A 27,036-nucleotide genomic window follows, 5' to 3' on the forward strand; every position below is an offset into this window, starting at 1 on the left:
TTTTTCGTTTGTTTTGGCTTAATTTTATTTTGTTTTTATATTAGGTATAATTTTGATTCTTGGAGAGAATTTTCTTATTTAGATGAAGAAGAAAAAGAAAAAGCAGAATGGTATGTATGTAAGGTGCTAATAAAGGAAGATATTTGGTTCTTGTGATGATGAATAAATATACTACATATATTTTCTTAAATAATTTTCTCTGTGTATCCATTTTTTAGTTTTTTAGTAGTATTTTGAGACCCCATCTCACAAGTTAAATACTTTTGACATGAATATTCCCCCAAAAATCAACCAAAATTAAGTAGGACACCCTTTAACTAATGTTAATAGTGACATGGCATTTTAACCTCAGTAATTTGTTTGCAACATTTTGTTTTTTAGTCGTGATGAGAGGAGATGGATTGAAAAGCAGAACAGAGCAACAAGGGCACAAAGAAAAAAAGAAGAGATGAACAGAATAAGAACATTAGTTGGTAAGTATAATTGATATTTTTTAAAAGGTTCTTTAATCAGATACTAGAAATTGAAAAAGTTAACCTTTTTCTCTGGTAGACAATGCATATAGCTGTGATCCAAGAATTAAAAAATTTAAGGAAGAAGAAAAAGCCAAGAAAGAAGCAGAAAAGAAAGCAAAAGCAGAAGCAAAACGGAAGGAGCAAGAAGCTAAAGAAAAAGTAAGAGGACATCTTATGAAACTAAGATGATGAAGTTGGGCTTTAAGCATTCATAAAATCTTCAATCTTCAGATCTATGTAAAAAGCTATAATTTTGAGGGGTGCCTGGGTCGCTCAGTCGGTTAAGTGTCCAAATCTTGATCTCAGGGTCATGAGTTAAGCCCTGTGTTGGGCTCCATGCTGGGTGTGGAGCCTATTTTAAAAACAACTATAATCTTGAAGTAGAGAATTAGGTGTTGTGTGAATAAATCTTAATAAGTTGTTACCATTGATAATTACAGGGATATTCCTTACCAGCAAATTCTTACTAAGCAGAAGCATGTCGTATATATCCTCTGATACTATGCTTATTTCTAGGGACACCTGGGTGGCTCAGCGGTTGGGCGTCTGCCTTTGGCTCAGGACATGATCCTGGAGTTCCGGGATTGAGTCCTGCATCAGGCTCCTATATGGATCTCTCATGAATAAATAAATAAAATTTTTTTAAAAATACTATGCTTATTTCTAATGGGCCTATTTTACATTTCTAATAAATGTAGAACTGTACCAGCTACTTTTCTCAGTTCAACCTTCAGTCTTCCATAACTTGACATGTCACCTTTTTTCCTAATTTATTTTAAGGTTGATTTTTTAATACGATTATAGATATTTAGAAATTCTAAGTTTCTTATTAAAATGATTTTATTTTCCATTATTAAAGCAAAGACAAGCTGAGTTAGAAGCTGCTCGGTTAGCTAAAGAGAAAGAAGAGGAGGAAGTTAGACAACAGGCATTATTGGCGAAGAAGGAAAAAGATATCCAGAAAAAAGCCATTAAGAAGGAAAGGCAAAAACTTCGAAACTCCTGCAAGGTACGTCAGATTGTGACTGAACCAACACTAGGTAACAAATCCAATTGCTGAGTAGACTTAAGAATTTTTCTTTTCTTCCACTGTGCAAACATAAACTGACACATTTTATCTTATTTAAACTTCTTAAATAACTTTAAATTCACTTTTTAAAAACTTCACATGTGCATATTTCAGTAGGCAACTGTGGTAATTGGGGTTTTTTTTACATAACATCGTGTTTATTTTCAAACCTAAAATAATCTTGTTCGATTATTCTAATAGTCTGTATTTATGTCTTTGATTATTCCAGTAATGTCTTTGTGTGGTTGATTTATTCAAATTAGGATCTAAAGAGGATCATTACAGAGGCTTCAGTTGTGTCTGTGACAGGTCCCCCCACCATCACCACCTCTCTTCCTGTTTCTCATTTCCGTTCATTTGTCGAAAAACCAGATCATTTGTTCTGCTAATGTCCCGGACTTTGGTTTTGGCTGGTTGCTTCCTTATTGGAGTTAAGTCTATTTTTATCTTAGAAAAAGTTTTTAGAAGTTAATCTTGAGTTCTTTTTAAGGAGCTGAAAGATTTCATTTTTATCAAAATAGATCTTGTTTGGGAGAATACTAGTATTTTGCATTCAGATAGTTTTCACTAAAAACTGACCAAAAAATCCCAGAAGTTTTCAAATGTAGTTTTGCCCAAGAGCTGTTCTTACATTTTAAACTGGTAAAGTTAGAGACTGGTATTATTTTTTATCGAATAGCACTGAATGAATAAATTAATGAACTGCCAAGCTATAGGGAGAGATTGCCATACTGTATTGTGTACTATTCCACGGAGTTAACTTCAGCGAGTGTGTAAGTGCTTACTGTGTGTGGAAACATTCTCTTCCATGTCACCGTCCAGAGGCCCTAGATATTGGATATATATTTTAATTTATACCATCCTGAATCTTCACTTAATAATGTAATTGAAATTAACCTGCCCCATCAGTAAGCTTTGAAAACAGTTTAGTCAAAATAAAAGCACAAGTGGCCTCTTCAGGCTTTTGGTCAGCAAGAGGAAATAAAATAGAAAAAAAAAAAAAAAAAGAAGTATTTTCCTTGGATTTCACCCAGGAAATTGTTTTGAGAAGGATGCATTGGATCATAGTGATAGAGTATGTGTGAGAGCAAACTACCTGGGTTTGAAGTCATTCTCCACCAGACACTTACTGTCTGCGGGCCCTTCAGCCTTTGTGCCTCAATTTCCTCATCTATACAGTAGCTGAAACAGTACCTAGTAGTAGAGTTGTGAAGTTTAGATGAGATTATTCACATGCAGTATTTAGCACATTTGGCATATGAGAAATCTGTAAAAACTTAAAAAGGCTAATTAGAAAATAGAAAGTGTGAATAGTACCTAGAGATGATGCATAAATGAGGGTAAGTGTTCTGGCATTAGGTAACTCTTCTATTGCTCCTTTCTAGCAGGAGTTCATGGATTCATCAGATAGCTGGTGAGCACTTATTATGTGCCAAGCACTTAAAATTGATGTACATATAATGATGATATGGTCTTTGCCTTCTAGAAATCTGGTTAATGATGGAGAATTAAAACCAAACACATTATGATGAGCACTAGGATGAGAAAGTACCACAAGAATGGTAGTCAAGGCAGGCTTTTGGATCTGGTAGGATTTAACCAATTGAAGCAGTATATGTATGAGATCAGAGATAAGAGATGTCAGGGAACACAGAAAGAATGCAGAGATTCAGGAAGCACCCAGACAAGAGGCAGCCGAAGAGGTAAGGAGCCAGGTCTTGAAGGATTTAACAGGTAATCCAGGTATCCCGAGTATGGTGCCTTCAGCTGAGAGGGTCGGAATAGAAAAGGAGGAAATGAATGAGTATTTAGGAGATAGACGTGGCTGCTGCCTGTGTGCCATTGATCATATTTTGGAGGTGGTTAGTAAAGGAGGATTTACATAGTCCTGGTTTCCTGCGTGGAGCACTAGGTGGATGATGATGTAATTGAATGAAATAGGAAACAAAGGAAAAAGCTGAAAGGAAATGAGTTCAGTCTCCTGCCATTTCCACCTGTACCAGTTGACTTTAGAACACGTTGAGCGCATTGAGATGCTCGGGTAGTAATTATGAGTAGGTGGTTGGGCGTACAAGCCTGGAGTTTGAGTGGGATCTCGAACAGTCTTTATCTCCATGCCACTAGGAACCATGTGAGATCACCGAGAAAAAGGATTAAGAGGGAGGAGGATGGAGGATGCAAACACACTACTCAAAATACTGATAAACAGGCAGCCCTGGTGTCCCAGTGGTTTGGCACCACCTTCGGCCTGGGGTGTGATTCCGGGGTCGCGGGATCAAGTCCCACATCAGGCTCCCTGCAGGGAGCCTGCTTCTCCCACTGCCAGCATCTCTGCCTCTCTCTTTCTCTCATGAATAAATAAATAAAATATTTAAAAAATAATAAAATAAAATACTGATAAAGGAAGAGGAGCCAGGGAAGCAGTGACCAGGCAGGTAGGAAGAAAATCAGTAGTGCTTCTGGACACTAGAGACGGGTCAGCAGTAAAAGCAGCATTGGGATCTTCGTGAAAGCCAGACTGTGTGGATTAAGGAAACATGGAAAAGTGAGGAATGGGAGACATTGAGCACAATCTTAAACTTTTTCTAATATGGGATCCCTGGGTGGCTCAGTGGTTTAGCGCCGCCTTTGGCCCAGGGCATGATCTTGGAGATCTAGGATCGAGTCCCCCGTCAGGCTCCCTGCGTGGAGCCTGCCTCTCCCTCTGCCTGTGTCTCTGCCTCTCTCTCTCTCTCTCTCTCTCATGTCTATCAATGATAAAAAGATAATGTAATGTGTTAAGGAATAGGAGGGATTAGAATTTTTTTTAATTTCACATTTAAAATTTTACAGTTCAGCACAAAGATAAAAGAGGCAGCCTAGGGATCCCTGGGTAGCACAGCGGTTTAGCGCCTGCCTTTGGCCCAGGGCGCGATCCTGGAGACCCGGGATCAAATCCCACATCGGGCTCCCGGTGCATGGAGCCTGCTTCTCCCTCTGCCTATGTCTCTGCCTCTCTCTCTCTCTCTCTCTCTCTCTCACTGTGTGCCTATCATAAATAAATATAATAAAAAAAAAAAGAAGAGGAGGCAGCCTAACAGAATTTTGAGTCGTCATACAAAATTTCGTAAGTGGTTCTCTGAGGAATCATCCTGACTTATACCATCCAGAGATCTTCCACGCCATCACCTTTTTTGTTTTGCCCTCCCCCGTCTTGGTAACAGCTCTGTGTTGCGGGCAGACCGGGAGAGCCCCAGGAGTGTGGTTGGTAATGGTCAGAAGGCCATGCATTTCATCCACCTAGGAATCTCTTGAGAACGTCATGCTCTGCATTTGTGTTTATGGATATGTGCTTCAGTGCCAGTAGATAAAAGATGAAAATGTTTGTGTTTGTGCCTCTAGGCCTGGAATCACTTCTCTGACAATGAGGCAGAGCGGGTTAAAATGATGGAAGAAGTGGAAAAACTTTGTGATCGGCTTGAACTAGCAAGGTATAACTAAGTGCTGCTGAAGTCTTGCCGTGGGCTTAGGACACAGTTTCATCCCCTTTTTTCCTTTAGCTTACAGTGCTTGAATGAAACACTCACATCATCTACAAAGGAAGTAGGAAAGGCTGCTCTGGAAAAACAGGTAATAGAACACATCACTTCTATCTTTATTTAGCGTTTAATTCTGTTCATAGTGTTGCTTTCGCCTTATTTCCCCACCTAACATATAAATTACGAATAACAGCAAAGAATCTTTTGCGTCCCCCAGTATGTTTTGCTTCCAGTAAGTGCTCTTGTTACTTTAACTGGATTTAGCTAGGAGTTGTTACCATGGATGGTGTTGGATTTGTGGTATCTAGCACATTATAGTTTTTTCAGTCATTGTTAGAAAAAATAATGTTTTGATTTCTCCTTGAACATCTTTGTAGGACAGTAACATTTAGGACCAAAAGAAATCTTTGTTCTGCCTCGTGTTCACATTTTATTTTACAGATGGGGAAAAAGGCTCAGAAATTCAATTCAGTGTAACAAGTATTAGTACCTACAATATACAGCACTATGTGTAGGTTGTTTGGAGGAAAGCCTCTAGTGCTGTTGCTGCTCCAGAGGAGTTTAGGAAGTTACACTGAAGAGAAAAGGCCTGAGGACCAGAAGATGGAGGGTCTGCAGTAAATGCTGTAGGCTAGACAGGAAGTGCCCAGTGCAGGGCAGAGTGGTCAGGCAAGGCTCGGTGAAGGGCTGGAGCCTGGCCTTTTTTTTTTTTTTTTTAAGATTTTATTTATTCAGTCATGAGAGACACAGAGAGAGGTAGACACACAGGCAGAGGGAGAAGCAGGCTCCCCACATGGAGCCCGATGTGGGACTCGATCCCAGGACGTTGGGACCACGCCATGAGCTGAAGGCAGACACTCAACCTCTGAGCTACCCAGGCGTCCCATTGATCCCGTCTTGAAGGAAAGACAGTGCTAAGATGAAGGTCAGAGGGAAGCATGAACCGTACCATATAGGGCGGAGCAGGAAGGAGAAGTGAGAGATAAAGATGGTGAGGAAAAGTAGAGCCCAGTTAAGGTTTTTAATACCATGGTAACTGTTTTCCATTACTGGAGATACTTGAGTAGCAAAGGGTTAATGTGATATGAATCTGGTATTTGCTGGCAAGATGTGCCAGACAAGTGTGACTAGTTAAAAGACTCTCACTAGGACTTGGGCTGTGAGAGGTGAGGAGAGTCTGGAGCCACTGGCACTGGGTGACTGGTTCTGAGGAATGGACGGGGGAAATGAGTCACAGATGACCCCAAGAGACCTGTGGACAGAGGCAACAAGGCCCATTAAAGGTTTTATTACTTGTGCACATGTTTAAAGGTTGCCTGGACGTAACAATGTAGCGGGTGAAACGTCAAGATAAAACAGGCCACTTTCTATGTCATTACCTTTTCGTAGAGAATAAATGAGGTTATCTTCTGAAACAATGGATATGAGCTTAAAGAGAGCTTTGAAATAACCCTTATGGGTGAATAACCCAGTGACTGTATACTTGACAAGTAGTGTCCAACGCAAGTAGAAGTCACACAACACAAACACAAGACAGGTCAAGTTGAGGGTGGTCCTTGGTTCCTCAAGCAGAGCTATGCAGCCCGTGGGCAAGCTCGAGTGAGAAGCTGATGGCCCGTCCCGGGGTTGGCTTGGGAGGCATGTAGGACGTTGTTAGGAGGGTACTGAGAAGTGAGAACCAGAGCCTAGCAAGATGTTTTAAGTCCCTGACTTACCTGTGGTATTTGTGTAGATAGAAGAAATAAATGAGCAGATTAGAAAAGAGAAAGAGGAAGCTGAGGCTCGAATGCGACAAGCATCCAAGAATGCAGAGAAATCAACTGGTGGAAGTGGAAATGGCAGTAAAAACTGGTCAGAAGATGATTTGCAATTACTAATTAAAGCTGTGAACCTCTTCCCTGCTGGAACAAATTCAAGGTACTGGTCTTAATGAAACTTCTTTTTCTTAAGTGATTTTATTTATTCATGAGAGAGAACGCACAAGCAGGAGGGGCAGAGGGAGAAGCAGACTCCCACAGGCCTCCATCAGCAGGGAGCCCACACAGGGCTCAATCCTGGAACCCTGGGAACATGACCTGAGCTGAAAGCAGATGTTTAACCGGCTGAGCCACCCAGGTGCCCCTGTTGACACTTCTCTTGAGCACAAACTGGAGCCTGGGGGAAATGCAGACAAACACCCAAATAACATTGGTTACAGCAGAAACTTCCAGGGCTATGCTTGAGTCTAGACAGACCATGGTCCACTGAATTCAGTGCCATAGTAAAAAGTGTGAAAAGCAGAGTACATTTTGAACCTGCAAGTTTTTGCAGTTTACATCACCAATTTCTCAGGAAATTAAAGATTATGAGACATAAACCTTGACTCTCACATTGGCTTACTCCACCATGGCTAAACTGGGGACTAGGTTGTGTTCCAAAGTTAGTCTTAATCCTTCTTTCTTGCTTCCCACCTCAAACTGGAACTTACTGCAAAGTCTGAGTTTAGAACTCAAAAGAAGGGATGCCTGGGTGGCTCAGCAGTTGAGCATCTGCCTTCAGCCCAGGGTGTGATCCTGGGGTCCTGGGATCGAGTCCTGCATCCAGCTCCCTGCATGGAGCCTGCTTCTCCCTCTGCCTGTGTCTCTGCCTCTCTCTCATGAATAAATAAAATATTCATTAAAAAAAAAAAAAACTCAAAAGAAGCCTTTGAGATCCAGCCTCCCTCTTTCTGTAGATGAGGAAACAGACTGTTCACAGAATTTGTGTCCAAATGGCAGTACACACAAATGTAGGATTTCGTTTCTCTTGGTTTGTACACAGGTATCAATAAGGTTTTTTTATAGACTTGAACCCAAGATTATATGCAATTGGTTTAAACATATGAAAAGCAAAAGGTATTATAGTCCAGATGGTAATAATGAGACCACCAGTTTAAAGCTAATTCTGTATTAGATATCTGGGTCATTCTAAATTTTATTTGGGCATTTTTACCCTTTAACTTACTGTATTGATGTCTCTAGATGGGAAGTTATCGCTAATTATATGAACATACACTCTTCTTCTGGAGTCAAGAGAACTGCCAAAGATGTTATTGGCAAAGCAAAGAGTCTTCAAAAACTTGGTGAGCGAATCAATTTCTTTGCTACCTATAATACATATTTTTAAAATCTATGCAATTTAATGAAAGACTAAATGAGAACTGTAATTGTCATGTTTCAGACCCTCATCAAAAAGATGACATAAACAAAAAGGCTTTTGATAAATTTAAAAAAGAGCATGGAGTGGTGCCTCAAGCCGACAATGCAACACCTTCAGAACGATTTGAAGGTAATGGTTTTTCTTTAGAAAATGCTAGCCATGTGCTCACACTGTGCTAGGACAAGACCTAGGAATACCTAGAAAATAAAGTGTTTTGAAGACTAGAACATGGAAAGCAAGCATATCTAGGACATTCACAGATTGACTTCACCCAACACCACTGTGAACTGCAGTTCTTCCATTTCAGATGCGTTAGCGGAGGGGCTGGGTTCGTCTAACAAATTTTGCTAATCAGTATTAAAGGATATTTAGGGGGCCAGCTGAAATTTGAATAAGGTCTACAGACTAGATAATAGTATTTTATCAAGGTTAATTTCCAGACTTTGAAAAATACCCTATAATTAAGGAAATGTTCTTGTTTTTAAGGAAAAATGAGGGAGTAAAGGGCATCATGTCTACAACTTAACATGGTTCAGAATAAATTACATCTGTTAATATAGAAAAACAAGCATGGTAAAGATATGTTCAGATTTGGGGAATCTGAACATGTACAGGGATTATTTCAAAATTAAACTTAGTTAAAACCTGTTAGGGTGCTGACGTCTCGGTTCTTATAGCTAATTTGATTACCTTGGACTAGTGTGCTTCAAACTGTAAATTATGGCCCATAGGTGGGTCACAAATAGCAAATACCAGAGTGCATTCATTAGACCTTATTTTAAAAAGTGGGCATTATTTGTAAAACTTTTGTCCATGTTTTACATGTGCATTTAGGGTGTGGGACTCTTTTCTGTGAGTAGTAACAAAAATGTTGTAGAAAGTTCTATTTCACTTGCTACATTTGTGAGTCACTAATCTCTTCTCCCCCCTAAACTAATCTTGGGATATGCTTTCCAGGTCAGTTCCAAATATGTTTCAGCATTAACTAACTCTATGTGATAACCTATCCTTGTCCCCTAAGTTCCACTTTTCCTGTATTCTTAATCTGGTACTATCCCAAAATTTCAGTATTAAAGAGGCATATTTTGTATTAAAGAAAAAAAATCACAGTGATTGCAAAAATCAGTGTTTTTCGGGTTTTTTTTTTTTTGGTGTAGGCTGGGCATTATTTAGGCGGTTTTAAGGGAAGTCACAAAGGGAAGTTCCAGAACACGTGGAGGGCACTCTAAAGGGGGTTTTCCTGCTCCTTGTGTCCTCTAGTCTTTGTTCCGAGAGAGGAAATGAGTTCAATCTGTGGTGTTAAATGTGGGCCTGAGACCAATGAAAAGAAATTCCACAAAGGGCTTCCTGGAATTTAAAAGCTGACTTCAGCTTTTTAACAATTTAGCATTTTCATTTTCCTACAGAAATGTGGTATGTAATACATCCTTAGGAAGACCTACATTTTCTGATACCTGTAGGTCTTGTCAAGCACAAAGAGGTTAGTTTAGTAGAGGTGTTTATTAGCATTAGCTCCGAAAGAACTTGGTGGATGGATGTGTTGAAAATGCCACACTGAACACAGAATCTAATGCCCTGGAGCACTGAAGCCTTGGGCGTTTAGATTAATTTTGCTAGGCTCTTTCCTCCAGTATAAAAAGAGAATGTTTTTCAGGGTCTCACCCACCTAAAGTTTGGGGAAGCTCTTGTATGACTTGTGCTTTTGTTTTTGAACTGTTTTTGAACCAGTCTGGTAGGATATTAGGTTGTAAGAGACCAGGAACATAAGGCAGATATTTGAGATATTTTAGGGAATGTGAGCTATCCTAAAAGTTTCTTCAGAATTACCACAGATTTGAATAGATACCTGGCACCAGAAGACTCCCCTGGGAAGGTGCTACAACAGAATTTTCTATCAAAATAAGAGGTTTCAGGAGATCCCTGAGTGGCTCAGCGGTTTAGCGCCTGCCTTTGGCACAGGGCGCGATCCTGGAGTCCCGGGATCCAGTCCCGCGTCTAGCTCCTGGCATGGAGCCTGCTTCTCCCTCCTCCGGTGTCTCTGCCTCTCTCTCCCTTTCTATGTCTATCATAAATAAATCTTTAAAAAAAAAATTTTTTTTAAGTAATTGGACTGGCTTCTCTGTACCACTTTCTTTAAAAAAAATAATTAATTAATAAATAAATAAACAAATTTTTCTTGAACAGGCCCGTGCACAGATTTCACCCCCTGGACAACGGAAGAACAGAAGCTTTTGGAACAGGCTTTAAAAACGTACCCAGTAAATACACCTGAAAGATGGGAAAAAATAGCAGAAGCAGTGCCTGGCAGGACAAAGAAGGACTGCATGAAGCGATATAAGGTGATCGACTTTTCAGAGCTTATGGATTCAATTCCATTACCATTTAAATTATATTCCAAAGAAATGACAACCTTGAAGCTTTCTAGCTCTGGCAGTTAAAAATAAGCCTTTTCATTGGTGTCTTAATTACAGATTTACCCAATGAGAATGTTTTACATAATTGTACCAAAGCAAATATTAGGAAAGTATGCAAATTCTGACAACGTCTTAAACTAACACCTTTCTCCCCTCTTAGGAACTTGTCGAGATGGTAAAAGCAAAGAAAGCTGCTCAAGAGCAAGTGCTGAATGCAAGTAGAGCCAAGAAATGACTTATGACAATCTTTGTTGTGTGTGCATTTTTATAATAAAAACTGAAAATATTGTACAAATTTTCATTCTTAAGATTATAGTGATGATTTGAAAGCGTGATGTACCACTCACTGTGGTGGTCTTATCCTTCCAAAGTATGATGCAGTAGTTGTTCACTCAAATTTCCAAGTACATGTTTTTATTTTTTTCTTTAAAAACTTGCAGATCAGTTAGCTTTATAAATATACATGTCCAAAATATTTTGAGTAGGAGCATTTTAATCACGAAGCCAGCACATGTTCCTGCGAATCTGGTTAAAGTCTGGCAGTTGTTCAATGGGACCTAAGGATTAAAAGAAGACAGAAAGTGAATAAAAGACCAGTACTTAGGCACTCTGTGCGGAGAGAACAGGAGCCGGGCTTACCGACAGCAGCAAGAGCTGGACTCTTATCATAAATATATTTGGTGCACACTTCTTGAATTGTCTCAGCATTTACAGCCTGAAATAGAGAAGATACCGGCATTCAGAGTTTTTTATGGTAAGACAAAGTCTATACCTGGAACTTTTTAGAACTAAAGCAGGGATTTAAGATACATACTTTTCAGCTTTTGTAACAAGGAACTTTTCTACAAGCCCCTATAGTATCTAGAGACTACTCACATCAATTCTTGCTTCAAGCTCAGGGATGGGAATTCTTCTGTTATAGCATAACATTTGCCTACCAATATCTTCACAGATTGGAGTGGAACCTGTTTAAAAACAGAAGGAAAAACTAAATATTGGAATACAGATCAACCATATGAGAACAGAATTAGGTCTTTATTCTTACCATCAAGCTGCAACAACATGTTTGTTTTCAGAAGGTTTTTGGCTCGTGCAACTTCACTTTCAGTTATACTTGTACAGAGTCGCATCCTAAAACCATTCGGAAAAATCAGAATGTCAAGTAGTTTGAAAATGTTACGTGCTTTTTGAATTAATGACTTAAGATATGATGCTGTAGTCCACATCCTATACCAAGACATAGAAGTGATTAGGACTTCAACTCAGTAGCTACACACAAGCTAAAATATCATGGATTCTTTTCCCAGGATCATTAATCTCTCAAAAGTAGTATAATTACAGATAGCATTTCAATATAACATGAAAATAGGCTGACCACATTTTGAGAAATGTTACGATCATTTTGAGACTTCCCCAATCCCCATGCTAGGATCTGACATGCTAGAGGATGGGTCTGGAGGCCATTAGTTTCTCAAAAGAATCCAGCTGAATCTAACAATTACCCAGTTGATGAGATTTAGAGACCTGTAAGCCATTTCAGAACGGTGGAGGAGAGGAACCAGAGCCAAGAAAAAATTTTCCAAGCAACATCAGACTTTCTGTCTCTGTCTCAAGGCACTAGTTCAAAGTAAAACAATACATTTTTCTTTTAGCAATGACAACTTTGGATTCATTTGCATAACACCACCTTTCCAAGACAGATAACTTAATAGACAGATAACTTAATAGACATACTTTCCTTTTTTTTTTTTTTTAGACATACTTTCCAAACAAACTTTTAGGATCTCCTTTCTTAAGTAATCTGTTAAGGATTAAGAATTTCCTCTAGTTAAGAAGTCTGCTACACATGAGACTTAGATCTTTAAAAACATGGCAAACACTGCTATTCTTCAGTCTTATTCTCTTGATTAAATGCTGACATCATCAAAACCAATCACCAACCGTGTGAGGCAGAAACTAGTTTAAAAGTGTGAATTCTAAGCAAGATTCATTTTCTCACCATTCTTTTTGAACAACATGTAGCATGTCCGCAATGGTGGCTGGTTCACAAACCATATAGATTCCCCATAATCCTGTATCTGTGTAGGAAGTGTTGAAGGATTGGAAGCTATGACAGAGGTTGCCATGACAGGTGAGTTGGGCCAGCTTGCTAGACAGATTCTGTAAGGAAAAAAATTGTCCAAGACATCTATAGGTATATGTGCCCAAATTACCAGAAAGAAAAATGAGTCCTATGGCAAATAGTGAATGCCCCCCAGAGACTGAGTTTATCTAGCAATATCTCAACAAGAACTTAAAATTCAAGGAGACTAAGTCCTCAGAAATTCACGATGTAAAAGCAGTGAAATCTTGTAATTAACATAGTAGCCCCACCACTTCTAACGTAATTCACTGCTGTTATCAACCCAATTTGCAGGGCTCTTGGCTGTGTATGCTTAAAGATTTGAAAATCTATTACATGTGAAGCCTAAGATATTTATATGAAATATTTTCTGCTGAAATCTTCAGTACAAACATACTTTGTATTTTGAATTTTAGAAGAGTTACAAAAATAGTACAAGAAATTCCCTTTATCCAAATTCCCTAAGAACTGTTACTTCACCATGTTTATCATGAACAAATTTTCTCAGCTGTTTGAGAATACAGAGATCTGATTTTTTACCCTTAAATGTTTTGTATACACATCTGAAAAACAAGGAAATTAGCCTCCATACAGAATATTAACATTGATATGATACTATTAGTGAATTCTATCCTTATTCAAATTTTACTAATCCAACTTACAAACTTTATTATATACACACAAAAAAATTTTTCTGGCCCAGAATACAATCCAGGATCAGTTTATTTTATTTTTTTTAATAATATATTTTGTATTGGTGTTCAATTTGCCAACATACAGAATAACACCCAGTGCTCATCCCGTCAAATGCCCCCCCTTCAGTGTCTGCCACCCAATCACCCCCACCACTAGTTCATTTCCCAGAGTTAGGAGTCTTTATGTTCTGTCTCCCTTTCTGATACTCAGGATCAGTTTATATTTTACAAGTCTAGTCACAGTAAAGTTCCACCTTGTCATTTATTATGGAAAATCATTTTTAAAATAACTTACCATTCCTCCCCCAAAAGAACGGTCCCAGTTGCCAATGAGTGTGTTTGCAACCATGAGACAGATTGTATCTGGATGTGCCCAACCAACGGCCTCAACAGCTACTGCAAGATGTGCCAAAGGCATCTTGTCGTCCCTCACTCGAATCTAGTTAGCAAACGAAACAAAACTCTAGTTAAGCCTGCCACTGTGTAATAGGCTTAATGAGAAAGAGGATTTAATCATGCCACCACCATGTTACATTGAACAATCTAATCTGGAAAAATTTATTGGGTTCTGGAAAGAACACCTCACCAAAAGGTCTCCAAATGAAATACTACAGCCAGCCACCAGAGGACTGATGCCCTCTGTACCCAGGGATACCTCAGTACATTTTTTTTTAAGTGGAAAAGAATATGAGTGTTCTCTGAGCTCTGCTATCAGAATTCAGGAATAAAATAATTGCATCTAAATTTCTGAATAAATCCATAGCTCTCCAAATATTGACTGTTGGCCATCCAAAACTTGAGAAGAATAGGTTCTATATACATGACTATTCAAACTCATGACCCAAACACAGACATTGATGGTCAAAAAGTATTAGGTTATTTCACTGGTAGAAATCAGCAGTATTCTAATACTGACATAACAGGCTTATTTTTGTGCCACTGATGCTACACAGCCCTGTGCCTCTGCCAACATCAGACCTCTCCATGTACTTTCAGTATCATCCCTAATGTGGCAAAGGAGGCCTCTGATGAGCTTCAGGCTACAGCTGACAAGTAGCCAATTCTCTGCGAGTTCTGTGTCTCCCAACTACTCACAGAAATATACTGTGGGCAGAACTTAACCAGAAGTAAACCCGAGATTAAGTCAAAATCTGGGGCATTTTAAAAACATTTTTATACCTCACAATATATAAATGGGCATAGTGTCAAAGCACAAAAAGAGCAAATTATAACATTTCTCTCAAAACCGTGCTTCCTTAGGAAAGAGAGGTGGTTAATAATACGGAATATAAGCACGTGAATACAACCTTTCTTCCCTTTTTAAGCCTCTGGTTTCCTCCATTTTACTCCTGTTAGAAACAAGCACATTTTGTATACTCATTCATAAATACAACACAAGAAACCCAAAGGGCTAAATATAAATACTAGCTAAGGAGGCTCACCCTACCTCACTTCCTGTGAATTTGCAGGGAGGCAGAGCTGGTATTTCTCCTTTGTGTGTGGACAAAGAATCACCAAAATGAAAGTTTGCTAACTCAAGCAGTTCATCATGGGAAACTCCTAAATTGAAGGAAAATATTTCATATATCTAGTAGCAACACAACCTAAAGCAGACAACTAACTGCCAAGCTTTGTTAGTAAGCTCAAGGTGGTATAATGTGGTTAAAGCCATTAAAGAGTAAGCTCACAGCACACTTTCCTTGCTATTATACAGTTAGGGGTTGCACAGCTTTCTCAGTCTGTAGAATAATTAACGGTTTTCATCAACATAAATTCACAGCTAAAGATGGTAAATACGACATTCCATACAAAATCATGTTAAGTTACTGAAAGTCCCAGAATGCAAAATAACAAAAACACTTTTCAGTATTTTTTTAAGATTTATTTATTCATTCATTCATTCATTCATTCATGATAGACACACAGAGAGAAGAGAGAGAAAGACAGACACAGGCAGAGGGAGAAGCAGGCTCCGTGCTACGAGCCTGACGCGGGACTCGATCCCGGGGCTCCAGGATCGCGCCCTGGGCCAAAGGCAGGCACTAAACCGCTGAGCCACCCAGGGATCCCTCAGTACATTTTTTTTTAAGTGGAAAAGAATATAAATATGAGTGTTCTCTGAGCTCTATCAGAATTCAGGAATAAAATAATTGCATCTAAATTTCTGAATAAATCCATAGCTCTCCAAATATTCACTGTTGGCCATCCAAAACTTGAGAAGAATAGGTTCTATATACATGACTATTCAAACTCATGACCCAAACACAGTCAGTGAAGGATTCTTAAACACAAAGACAGATTTAGAAAACGAATTTAGGTATGCAGCAAGTGCTTTAAAAAATATTCCTCCAAGGGTTCTTCATAGGAAACATTCCTTTAGAATGTAAAAGCACAACTTACACCCATATTTCCCAAACAAATCTGGTACAAAACAAGACCATGTATGATTGATTCCATGTTTTCAGAAGCACTGTGTAGGGGAGCCACCCTGGCTATCAATCCAGAGGGTGATGAAACAACAGGAAGACCCCGGTGTCCCAAGAATGACAAGCAGAGAGTGAAAAACCATGGACGTGCGCACAGTTCTCAGCACCTGACGACACAAACTTCCACTGTTTTACTAAGTTCACCTACAGTCCTCCTGATTGGACATTTCAGGTACTCAGTTCCTGCTCCAAAACCTCTGCGTTTCCTTATCCATAACGCAGGGAGCCAGTAATTTTTTTTTTTAACAAAGCTAGTTCTGGTCTTTTTCATTGAATTTAAGACGCAGTTGTTTATAAGGTTCATCATTTATGTACCAAGAAGATAGAATGCTGATAATTCACATAGGACAGGCCATTAACTATAAGATATCCCAACTCTAGCAATGTCAAAATGAACCCATGAACTATGATAAAACCCGCTATGTCCATATGCCACCAACAATGGCAGAGGCATTCCAAACAGCACAGTGGTTGAGGCTTCCTCTGTCTTCCTGTTTCTCAGGCAGTTTCAACTGTGGGCTCCACCCCCACGCCCCCACTCAGCACCAGCCATTTTAGAATTCTCTTGAGATTCTCTTAAATTCTCTTGAGATAGAGGGAACTCCCTACTATTACAAAGGTCACATGATTTAGTTTCAGAGGCCAATAAATAACATGTTAGAGATATACTTAACCATCATTTTCATTTTCTCTATTATTCTCAAGTAATTAGCACAGAAATCTATCCAAGGCAACTAGAATTTTAATTTACTATCATTTCTAAAAGAGAAATTAAATGTACACAAAAGAACACCATCTATCTTTGTCTTACCCTAAAAAGACCAAGAGTAAATAAACTGGAAACCAATAAAATATACTGTTTGCCTAAATTCAGACTGCCAGGAAATCCAGCAGAATCTAACAGGAATTTTCTTCCATCCACTGGCTTCAAAACACATCCCCAAGGAAGCCTTGTCCTAATGCCGTTTGCATGTTTGGGTTCCCATTAAACACTCTCATGGTTCCCTATAAACTTCCCTTTCTCAGTAATTACATCTACTGAGTGAATGAACAAATCAAAGGATGAACAACATACCCATTTCATGCCTGACCAAGGATGAAGTTGGTTCTCAATAATTTAAAATCTCAAGAGATTCCCAAACTGTAACACACCTTCTTGCAAATGCCATTAACTCCCAGTTTGTTCATTTGCCCCTTTCCTTGCAAGTAAATTCCATTCTGTGTGTACACCTACGTAAATTTTTCTATTAAAAAACTTCTACTGAAGAGAAGACAGGAAAAGTTGATTTCCAGTGCTCCACATTTCAACAGCATATCAAATAATTTGCTCGGTAAATAAAAAATCCCAAGACATATCCCAACAGGATCCAAGTAATAAGCACATCACTCTATGATTGTGTTTCAAACAGAAAGAGGGACGCCTGGGTGGCTCAGCGGTTGGGTGCCTGCCTTTGGCTCAGGTCATGATCCCAGGCTGCGGGATCGAGTGCCGCGTTGGGCTCCCTGTAAGGAGCCTGCTTCTCCCTCTGCTTGTGTCTCTGCCCCTCTCTCTCTCTCTGTCTCTCATGAATAAATCTTTAAAACAATAAGAAATAAAATAAAACATACAGAAATTTAAATCAACTAACCTCCAGCAGCAGCAAGTACTATTCTTGGCCCCTTATAATGTGTGGTTATATAATCCACCAAGTCCTTACGATTTATAGATCTGTAAATGGAGTAAGAATAGCAATATAAAAGGAAACTAAAAGGCACAGATCTTCACATAATACACCTCACATTAAATTGGCCCTTAAAGCCTCTAAGTGAAATGCAGTCATAAATGAGATAAAGGTAACAAGTATCAGTACAAGTTCAACTTTTTTATATCAAAAAAAAAAAAAATCCAATACCATCACTTGTTATATCAGTAGTAACCATGAGCCCCTGATACCTGAGAGTTAGGTGGGGCTAAAATATAGCTAACTACAGTTTCATCTGGAGTATCAGGGAAGAAAAAAGTACATTTTGAAACACACTTTTTGAATGTTTCTGAATGTCCATTTTCAAAACTCAAATTTTTCTCCAAAAAAAAAAAAAATCCTGAGAATTATACCTACTTGATATTTTCAGTTGGTCCCAAAATTGTCCGTCCAAGTGCAGTATTTTGATAAGCTGTAGCATGAAGATAATCAAAAACAACTTCCTGTAAATTGGTTTCAACCTCCTGCATCTCTCTAAGGATTACTCCACGTTCACGTTCAATCTCTGCTTCTCCCAATGTGCTGTTTTGTATTATATCAGCAAGAATTTCTACAGCTAATTGAAAATAAAACAAGAAACACTAAGAATCTTAATTTTCAATATTAAGATCTATTAAACTAGCATCAGAAACCACAACACTGATCATCCTTCGATTCTGACTAAATAATTAAACCACAAAGAAACAAATTTTTCTATACATTCAATATACCTAAAAAGACACTATTAAAATTAAAAATATAAAACATAGGGCAGCCCGGGTGGCTCAGCAGTTTAGCGCCGCCTTCAGCCCAGGGCGTGATCCTGGAGACCCGGGATCAAGTTCCACGTCGGGCTCCCTGCATGGAGCCTGCTTCTCCCTCTGCCTGTGTCTCTGACTCTCTCACTCTCTCCCTCTCTGTGTCTCTCATTAATAATTAAATAAAATCTTTAAAAAATTTTTTTAAATTTCTTTACTGCAAACTTTTGTTCCTTTTAAGTTCACTTTAAGGGGCCTTGTCTCAGAAGCAATTAGGTTACATTCCAACTATCATTAGTTACCTCTAGACTGCCCTCATTTTGCCCATGAGGAAAAAAGACTGCCATACCAAAGTATGTTGGGGCAGAAATCATGACCAAAGGGAAAAAATTATCTGCAAAAATCAAATAAAAACCATCTGTCCAGACGAGAACCAGAGGCCATGATGGGTGCCCAAGAGCCCAAAGACATGGGAGGACAAGGAATCCTGTGTGAAGACTCTATTTTATGTAGGATTGGTAGTCTGGACTGGTATTTGTTCAAGTGGGAGTTCAAATTCCCTGGAATTTGTTTTAATCAGAATCTTTTTAACATATGTTTAATATTCTATGTGTTTAGTACATGTATTTAACTTGTAAATATACCTATCCTGACATACAACCAAATCTCTTACCGACAAGGATGGGTGATCATGGACATTTGGGAGAGCCTTAGTCTGAATATCTTGTTATGACCTCATACACCAGGCTTCACCCAACAGAGGGGATAAAAACCGTAAGCAAACCCCCTGAAAGAGCTACTTCAGAGACCACTTCCGATCAAGAAGGTTCCTCGCTTTTCCACTGCACTGGCAGGGGCTCTGTCCTTCCCAACCGAAAGCCAGGAGGAAAAAAGTGGTTTCTCCCTTGTCTTGTCCTCTCTCTAGCCCTTTTTTTTTTGCTTTCCCTGCTGTTTCCTGTGTAAAAAGAGAGGGATGAGCTAGAATAAACAACCCTTTAGAGCAGCCTGGTCTACCCTCTGTTGTTAATCCCTAACTAGTCCTGGAGTAAAACATTTCTGAGGAAATCATTAAGAACCTTACCAATTTTTTACAAGTCAAACCAACACATGCTCCCCACTATTGTCATTTTAATTGATTATAATGCAAGTTAGACTACCATGTTATAAAATTTTTATTTTATTTACTTGCAGGTGGTAGTTTATTTTTGTATAGAACAGGGAAATTTAAAAAAAAAAATGCTCCAGGGGATCCCTGGGTGGCTCAGCGGTTTGGCGCCTGCCTTTGGCCCAGGGCGCGATCCTGGAGCCCCAGGATCGAGTCCCACGTCAGGCTCCTGGCATGGACCCGCTTCTCCCTCCTCCTGTGTCTCTGCCTCTGCCTGCCTCTCTCTCTCTCTCTCTCTCTCTCTCTCTCTCTCTCTCTCTCTCTCTGTCTATCATAAGTAAATAAATAAATATTTTTTTTAAAAATGCTCCTAATAACCAGAGCAATTAGGCAAGAAAATGAAATAAAAGGTATCCAAATTAGAAACAAGCAAAGCTGTCATAACATACATAGAAAACCCTAAAGAGATAGAGGGAACATTCCTCAACATCTTAAAAGCCATCTATGAAAAGCCCACAGCAAATATCATCCTCAATGGGGAAGCACTGGGAGCCTTTCCCCTAAGATCAGGAACAAGACAGGGATGTCCACTCTCACCACTGCTATTCAACATAGTACTAGAAGTCCTAGCCTCAGCAATCAGGCAACAAAAAGACATTAAAGGCATTCAAATTGGCAAAGAAGAAGTCAAACTCTCCCTCTTCACCGATGACATGATACTCTACATAGAAAACCCAAAAGCCTCCACCCCAAGATTGCTAGAACTCATACAGCAATTTGGTAGCGTGGCAGGATACAAAATCAATGCCCAGAAATCAGTGGCATATCTATACACTAACAATGAGACTGAAGAAAGAGAAATTCAGGAGTCAATCCCATTTACAATTGCACCCAAAAGCCTAAGATACCTAGGAATAAACCTAACCAAGGAGGTAAAGGATCTATACCCTAAAAACTATAGAACACTTCTGAAAGAAATTGAGGAAGACACAAAGAGATGGAAAAATATTCCATGTTCATGGATTGGCAGAATTAATATTGTGAAAATATCAATGTTACCCAGGGCAATTTACACGTTTAATGCAATCCCTATCAAAATACCATGGACTTTCTTCAGAGAGTTAGAACAAATTATTTTAAGATTTGTGTGGAATCAGAAAAGACCCCAAATAGCCAGGGGAATTTTAAAAAAGAAAACCATAGCTGGGGGCATCACAATGCCAGATTTCAGGTTGTACTACAAAGCTGTGGTCATGAAGACAGTGTGGTACTGGCACAAAAACAGACAAATAGATCAAAATAGAGAACAGAGAATAGAACAAGAATAGAGAATAGAGAATCCAGAAGTGGAACCTCAACTTTATGGTCAACTAATATTCGATAAAGGAGGAAAGACTATCCACTGGAAGAAAGACAGTCTCTTCAATAAATGGTGCTGGGAAAATTGGACATCCACATGCAGAAGAATGAAACTAGACAGTCTTTCACCATACACAAGATAAACTCAAAATGGAGGAAAGATCTAAATGTGAGACAAGATTCCATCAAAATCCTAGAGGAGAACACAGGCAACACCCTTTTTGAACTCAGCCACAGTAACTTCTTGCAAGATACATCCACTAAGGCAAAAGAAACAAAAGCAAAAATGAACTATTGGGACTTCATCAAGATAAGAAGCTTTTGCACAGCAAAGGATACAGTCAACAAAACTAAAAGACAACCTACAGAATGGGAGAAGATATTTGCAAATGACGTATCAGATAAAGGGCTAGTTTCCAAGATCTATAAAGAACTTCTTCAACTCAACACCAAAGAAACAAACAATCCAATCATGAAATGGGCAAAAGACATGAAGAGAAATCTCACAGAGGAAGACACAGACATGGCCAACACGCACATGAGAAAATGCTCTGCATCACTTGCCATCAGGGAAATACAAATCAAAACCACAATGAGATACCACCTCACACCAGTGAGAATGGGAAAAATTAACAAGGCAGGAAACCACAAATGTTGGAGAGGATGCGGAGAAAAGGGAACCCTCTTACATTGTTGGTGGGAATGTGAACTGGTGCAGCCACTCTGGAAAACTGTGTGGAGGTTCCTCAAAGAGTTAAAAATAGACCTGCCCTATGACCCAGCAATTGCACTGTTGGGGATTTACCCCAAAGATACAGATGCAATGAAACGCCGGGACACCTGCACCCCGATGTTTATAGCACCAATGTCCACAATAGCCAAACTGTGGAAGGAGCCTCGGTGTCCATCGAAAGATGAATGGATAGAGAAGATGTGGTTTATGTATACAATGGAATATTCCTCAGCCATTAGAAACGACAAATACCCACCATTTGCTTCGACGTGGATGGAGCTGGAGGGTATTATGCTGAGTGAAGTAAGTCAATCGGAGAAGGACAAACATATGTTCTCATTCATTTGGGGAATATAAATAATAGTGAATGGGAATAGAAGGGAAGGGAGAAGAAATGTGTGGGAAATATCAGAAAGGGAGACAGAACATAAAGACTCCTAACTTTGGGAAACGAACTAGGGGTGGTGGAAGGGGAGGAGGGCGGGGGGTGGGGGTGAATGGGTGACGGGCACTGAGGGGGACACTTGACGGGATGAGCACTGGGTGTTATTCTGTATGTTGGTAAATTGAACACCAATAAAAAATAAATTTATTAAAAAAAATTTTAAAATAATAATAATAAAATAAAAAATTAAAAAAAATAAGAAAATCCTAAAGATTCCATCAAAAAAAAAAAAAACTTTAGAATTAATAAATCCAGTAAAGTTGCAGGATGCAAAATCAAAGTATAAAAACCTATTGCCATTTCTTTTTTTTTTTTTTTAAGATTTATTTATTTATTCAGTCAGAGAGAGCAAGAGAGAGGCAGAGACACAGGCAAAGGGAAAAGCAGGCTCCACGCAGGAAGCCCGATGTGGGACTTGATCCCGGGTCTCCAAGATCACACCCCGGGCTGCAGGCGGCGCTAAACCGCTGCGCCACCAGGGCTGCCCCACCTGTTGCATTTCTATACAATTAATAACGAATTAGCAGAAAGAAAAACTAATAAGAAAACTATCTCATTTACAACTGCATCCAAAAGCAATACCTAGGATTAAACTTATAAAGGAGGTAAGAGACCTAAACTCTGAATATTACAAGACATTAAGGAAAGAAACTGAAGATGACACAAGTAAATGGAAAGCTCTTCCATTGGGATTGGGAGAATATTCAAATGCCCATCACTAACCCAAGCAATCTACAGATTCAACGCAATCCCTACCAAAATTCCAGTGGCACTTTTCACAGGATTTAAACAAAGAATCCTAAAATTTGTATCAAACCACAAAACGTCCCAAAGAGCCAAAGCTAATTTGAGAAAGAACAAAGCTGGAGACATCATACTCCCTTCCCTTCAAACTCTATTACAAAGCTACAGTAATCAAAACAGTATATATTGGCATAGAAATAGATACACAGAAGAATATAACAGAACAGAGAACCCAGAAATAAACCCACACATGTATGGTCAATTAATTTACAACAATGGAATCAAGAATATGCACAGGAAAAGGACAGTTTCTTCAATAAATGCTGTTGGGAAACTGGAGAGCCACATCCAAAAGAATGAAACTATCATTATCTAACACACTATACAAAAACTAACTAAAAATGGGTTAAAGGCTTGAACATTAAGATCTGAAACCCTATAACTGCTAGAAGAAAACATAGGCTGTAAAGTACCTTGACAGTCTTAGCGATCCTTTTTTTTTTTTTTTTGAAACTGACAACAAAATAAACAAGTGGGACTACATCACACTAAAAAACTTCTCCACAGCAAAGGAAATCATCAACAAACTGCAAAAGCATTAAAACTGTTTCACTACACACATAAGGATCTGGAAAAAATATTTTTGAATCAAGTGCTAGAGCCTGGTTTGTACGAGTCTTGCAACTTACAACTATTTGATATCATTTGTCATAGAGAATAAAAATAAAAAATAGGTGCCCCCTCACCCAGAATTTGATTAATTTCTTTTCACATTTCTAAGGGTTACTCTTTCACAACAGACATAGTAAAAACAGTACTAGATTATTTTTGAACCTGTGGAAATTACCTATCTGCAGTATACATAGTGACCATACCTCTTGGCAAATCCTTAGAGAATGCTTTGGCATAATACACAGTCTGCTCTCTGGAAGTATAGGCATTGAGATGAGCACCCATGTTTTCAATCTCAAGTTCCAGATCTAACTGGGATCTCTTTTTAGTGCCCTGAAACAAAGAAGACAACGAAAATTATGATACCTTCCTTTCTTTCTCACCTATTCTAAGCACTTCAGACAACTAATTTGAGGACATAAGCATCGTCAGTTTCATGCAAGGACTGAATTTGATTCCTAAAACGCATCGGGTCTCAAAAACAATGGTATATTTTCAGATAACCCTTACATGCCAAGAGAAAATCCTTGTTTCAACTCTACAGAGCAAATTTCAGTAATTATTTCAGGTAATAATCCTGGAAAAAAAAAAGATTAAATACAAAAAATATACTATACTATTAGGGGTGCTTGGGTGGCTCAGTCCATTGAGCATCCGACTTCATTTCAGTTCAGGTCACTATTTCAGGGTCATGAGATCAAGCCCTGTGTAGGGCTCTGCGCTCAGCAGGGAGTCTGCTGGAGATTCTCTCCCTTTGCCCCTCCTGACCCCAGGTGCACACGTGCATTCTCCCTCTCAAATAAATCTAAAAAAAAATACATATGTATACATACCAGGCTACTGAAGTAGTTCTCTTTGCCTCAGAATGAGATTTTGTGCTTGATGCCTCTTAAAGAAAATTCATAAAATCTTACAACTTGCCTTGAAAGCCATATGCTCCAAAAAGTGAGCAGTGCCATTATTCTTCTCATTTTCATATCGACTTCCGGCGTCAATCCAGAGCCCAACCTTAACGCAGTCAAGGAAAAATTAAATAAAACATCATTTTCTTTACTGGGGGGGGGGGGGGCGGGATGGAAGTGGAGAGAGAGGGCAGGCTCCTTCCTTTTATTGGCAAATGCTTTCCAGTCCTAACACTAAAGATTTTTTTACTTCAGTGGATTGACAACACATTCCAGTGGACGATGAGATTTAAAAATGTTGGTCTTTGGGCTTTTGCTGGAAGCTAAAGTTATCCACTTGCCAGTTTTACTGAGGACCCAGATTTGTAGCCCAACTTGTTATACAGCCAACGGACAACTACAGTTATAAAGAACATCAGAGACTGTCAGGAAATCTAGGTTCAAATCCTGGCTCGGTCATGTCTTAGCTCTGTGACCTTGGAAAAAACCATTTAACTTTGCTGAACTTGCCCCTCAATTGGGTGTGATGGTGCCTACTACAAAGGACTGAAGATCAAACAGGACAATCTATGTAAGAACAGCTGGCACAGAGCAGCCTAAAGGACCTGCTTCTTGGGCAGCCCGGGTGGACCATGCCGCTTTCAGCCCAGGGCGTGATCCCGGGGTCCTGGGATCGAGTCCCGCGACGGGCTCCCTGCAGGAGCCTCCTCCCTCTGCCTGTGTCTCTGCCTCTTTGTCTCTCTCATGAATAAATAAAATCTTAAAAAATAACAGTAATAAAATAATGTGTTTCTTGGGACGCCTGGCTGGCTCAGTGCTTGAGCACCTGCCTTCAGCCCGGGGCCTGATCCTGGAGACCCGGGATCGAGTCCCGCGTCGGGCTCCCTGCAGGAGCCTCCTTCTCCCTCAGCCTGTGTCTCTACCTCTCTCTCTCTGCGTCTCTCATGAATCAATAAATAAAATCTTACAAAAGGAATCTACCTGCTGTCCCCAGAGGAGGGGTCGCCGTCATCACGTACCGTGCACGTCGAGAGCCCAGAGTCCTCGGAGGCCACTCGGAGTCCATTGTCCAGACGCGTTACTCGAGTCTCGGGAACATTCAGAACCACCTGGGGAGCAGCCTGTGTACTTCTCCAGCGACTCCCTCCTAAACACAGCGACTGGTCGGGGGGGGGGAGGAGGCGAGGCCGTCACTGGCCCGACCCCGCGCGCCGCTCCCAGCGCCAAGTCCGCCCCGGGGGCCCTCGTCTCTCCTCCACCCCCGCCGCCTCGGGGCCTCGCTCCGCACTCCTGCAGCCCGCACCTGGCGCCCCTCCTGCCCTCCCCGTAGGGGGAAACCAGAAAGGACCCTCACGCGGAGGAAATCGCCTTTTATTTCAGCGCCTCCCCCAGAAACCTTACTATTCGGAGAGGAAGCCAAGGAGGCGCTGCGGGGCCGCGGCGGGGCCGGGAGGGGGGGGGTCGCTACGCGCGGCGCGGGCGCGGTTCCGGGCAAGCGGGGCGCCCTGTACACGCACGAGGGGAAGCGAGGCGGCCGCCCGCGGCCCTGGGGGAGCGAGCGGAGGCCCCGCGGCGGCGGGAGCTCAGCCTCGGGCTCAGAACCCCGCTCCGGCTCTGAAAGGCGGCCCCGTGCCACCACCCAGCCTTCAGGGCCGGCTCCCGCCCGACCGGGCCCCTCACCGGCAGGCCGCGCGCGGGCGGCACCCACACACGCGGAGGGCGGCTCGCCCTCCCGGCGGCGCCTCCGACCGCGCGCCTCTCCGCGAAGGTCCAGGGCCGCCGCCGCGCGGCGGAGAACAGCCGCCCCCGGGCCGCCGCCGCCACCGCCGCCGCCATCTCCGCTCGGGACCGCCAGGGGGATGTACTTCCGGGGTCGTGACCCGAGGCTCGCGGCCGAGGCCGCGCCCCGCCTTCCGGCCGCGGCGGAAATGACGCGCCCTGGAGCGCCCGGGAAGCCGCGGAGCGGGGCCTGCGGCTGGGCTCCCGGTCCGAGCCGTGCGGGTTAGCGGGCGTGCGGAGCCCCTGTGGCGCGGGAGGCTCCGGGGCGGAGCAGCTCAAGGTCGCCGCTGCGACCCGTTGTCCCATCGGCCGTGGACTTGGTTAAGCCCAGGGCAACCGACCCCAGACTCTGTCCCTAAGGAAGAGACACGGTGGTCGCGGCGGGACGGTGGGTCGTCGACCTACTCCCTCTTCAGCCTTTTAGTCTGGTTCACTTCGTGCCACAGAGATTGCTCTTGCTGAGGCCACTGCTTGCTTCGCCGTGGAGGCTTCACGGACCTTGTCTCACGGCCCTAATGGTCGTAGATCTGAAATTTTCCTCCTCCTTTTCATAGTTCCTTCTTCTTTACTTTCTCAGGCAGTTCTTTACTCACAGATCACTTAATGAAACTAAAGTAATAAGCGCTGGGGCACCTGGGTGGCTTATGCCTTTGGCCCAGGTCATGATCCCAGATCTTGGGATCGAGTCCCGCATCGGGCTCCCTGCATGGGGCCTCCTTCTCCCTCTGCCTGTGTCTCTGCCTCTCTCTGTGTCTCTTATGAATGATGAATGAATGAATGAATGAAAGTTTAAAAAAAAATAAAGTAAGCACTCTCCTAGCT

At 41.0% G+C, this 27,036-nt stretch overlaps 2 protein-coding genes across 4 annotated transcripts in view; one reads left to right on the top strand and one right to left on the bottom strand.

The window, feature by feature from the left end:
- Positions 1–11,001, top strand: part of DNAJC2 (DnaJ heat shock protein family (Hsp40) member C2) — a 38,508-nt gene extending 27,507 nt beyond the window's left edge. For all 3 annotated transcript variants that reach the window (XM_055300761.1, XM_055300762.1, XM_055300763.1), the window contains exons 8-18: positions 45–110; positions 382–473; positions 553–674; positions 1,375–1,524; positions 4,966–5,054; positions 5,124–5,193; positions 6,835–7,019; positions 8,102–8,202; positions 8,301–8,408; positions 10,464–10,618; positions 10,854–11,001. In XM_055300761.1, the coding sequence (XP_055156736.1) occupies positions 45–110; positions 382–473; positions 553–674; positions 1,375–1,524; positions 4,966–5,054; positions 5,124–5,193; positions 6,835–7,019; positions 8,102–8,202; positions 8,301–8,408; positions 10,464–10,618; positions 10,854–10,928 (1,213 nt within the window). In that variant the 3' untranslated portion in view covers positions 10,929–11,001. The remainder of the gene's footprint in view (positions 1–44; positions 111–381; positions 474–552; positions 675–1,374; positions 1,525–4,965; positions 5,055–5,123; positions 5,194–6,834; positions 7,020–8,101; positions 8,203–8,300; positions 8,409–10,463; positions 10,619–10,853) is intronic.
- An 84-nt stretch (positions 11,002–11,085) lies between these two features.
- Positions 11,086–26,540, bottom strand: PMPCB (peptidase, mitochondrial processing subunit beta). Its single transcript, XM_055300764.1, has 13 exons — positions 26,116–26,540; positions 25,455–25,595; positions 24,455–24,541; positions 23,737–23,866; positions 18,096–18,294; positions 17,625–17,704; positions 14,958–15,070; positions 13,806–13,949; positions 12,693–12,853; positions 11,739–11,824; positions 11,570–11,658; positions 11,333–11,408; positions 11,086–11,250 (listed from the first exon to the last, which is right to left on the bottom strand). Exons 1-13 carry the CDS (start codon positions 26,518–26,520, stop codon positions 11,186–11,188), a joined length of 1,776 nt encoding a protein of 591 aa, XP_055156739.1. The 5' UTR covers positions 26,521–26,540; the 3' UTR covers positions 11,086–11,185.
- Positions 26,541–27,036: the final 496 nt, after the last annotated feature.

The sequence above is a fragment of the Nyctereutes procyonoides genome, unplaced genomic scaffold (genome assembly GCF_905146905.1).
Source record: "Nyctereutes procyonoides isolate TBG_1078 unplaced genomic scaffold, NYPRO_anot_genome, whole genome shotgun sequence".
NCBI lineage: Eukaryota > Metazoa > Chordata > Mammalia > Carnivora > Canidae > Nyctereutes > Nyctereutes procyonoides.

Excerpts from the sequence above, each read along its gene's own strand:
- PMPCB (XM_055300764.1), bottom strand. The coding sequence starts at position 26,520 with ATGGGACAACGGGTCGCAGCGGCGACCTTGAGCTGCTCCGCCCCGGAG. Across the intron at positions 15,071-17,624 it reads AGTACTTGCTGCTGCTGGAG|GAGTTTCCCATGATGAACTG; the intron begins GTTAGTTGATTT and ends CCTTCAATTTAG. Across the intron at positions 11,251-11,332 it reads TCCAGCTCTTGCTGCTGTCG|GTCCCATTGAACAACTGCCA; the intron begins GTAAGCCCGGCT and ends TTTAATCCTTAG.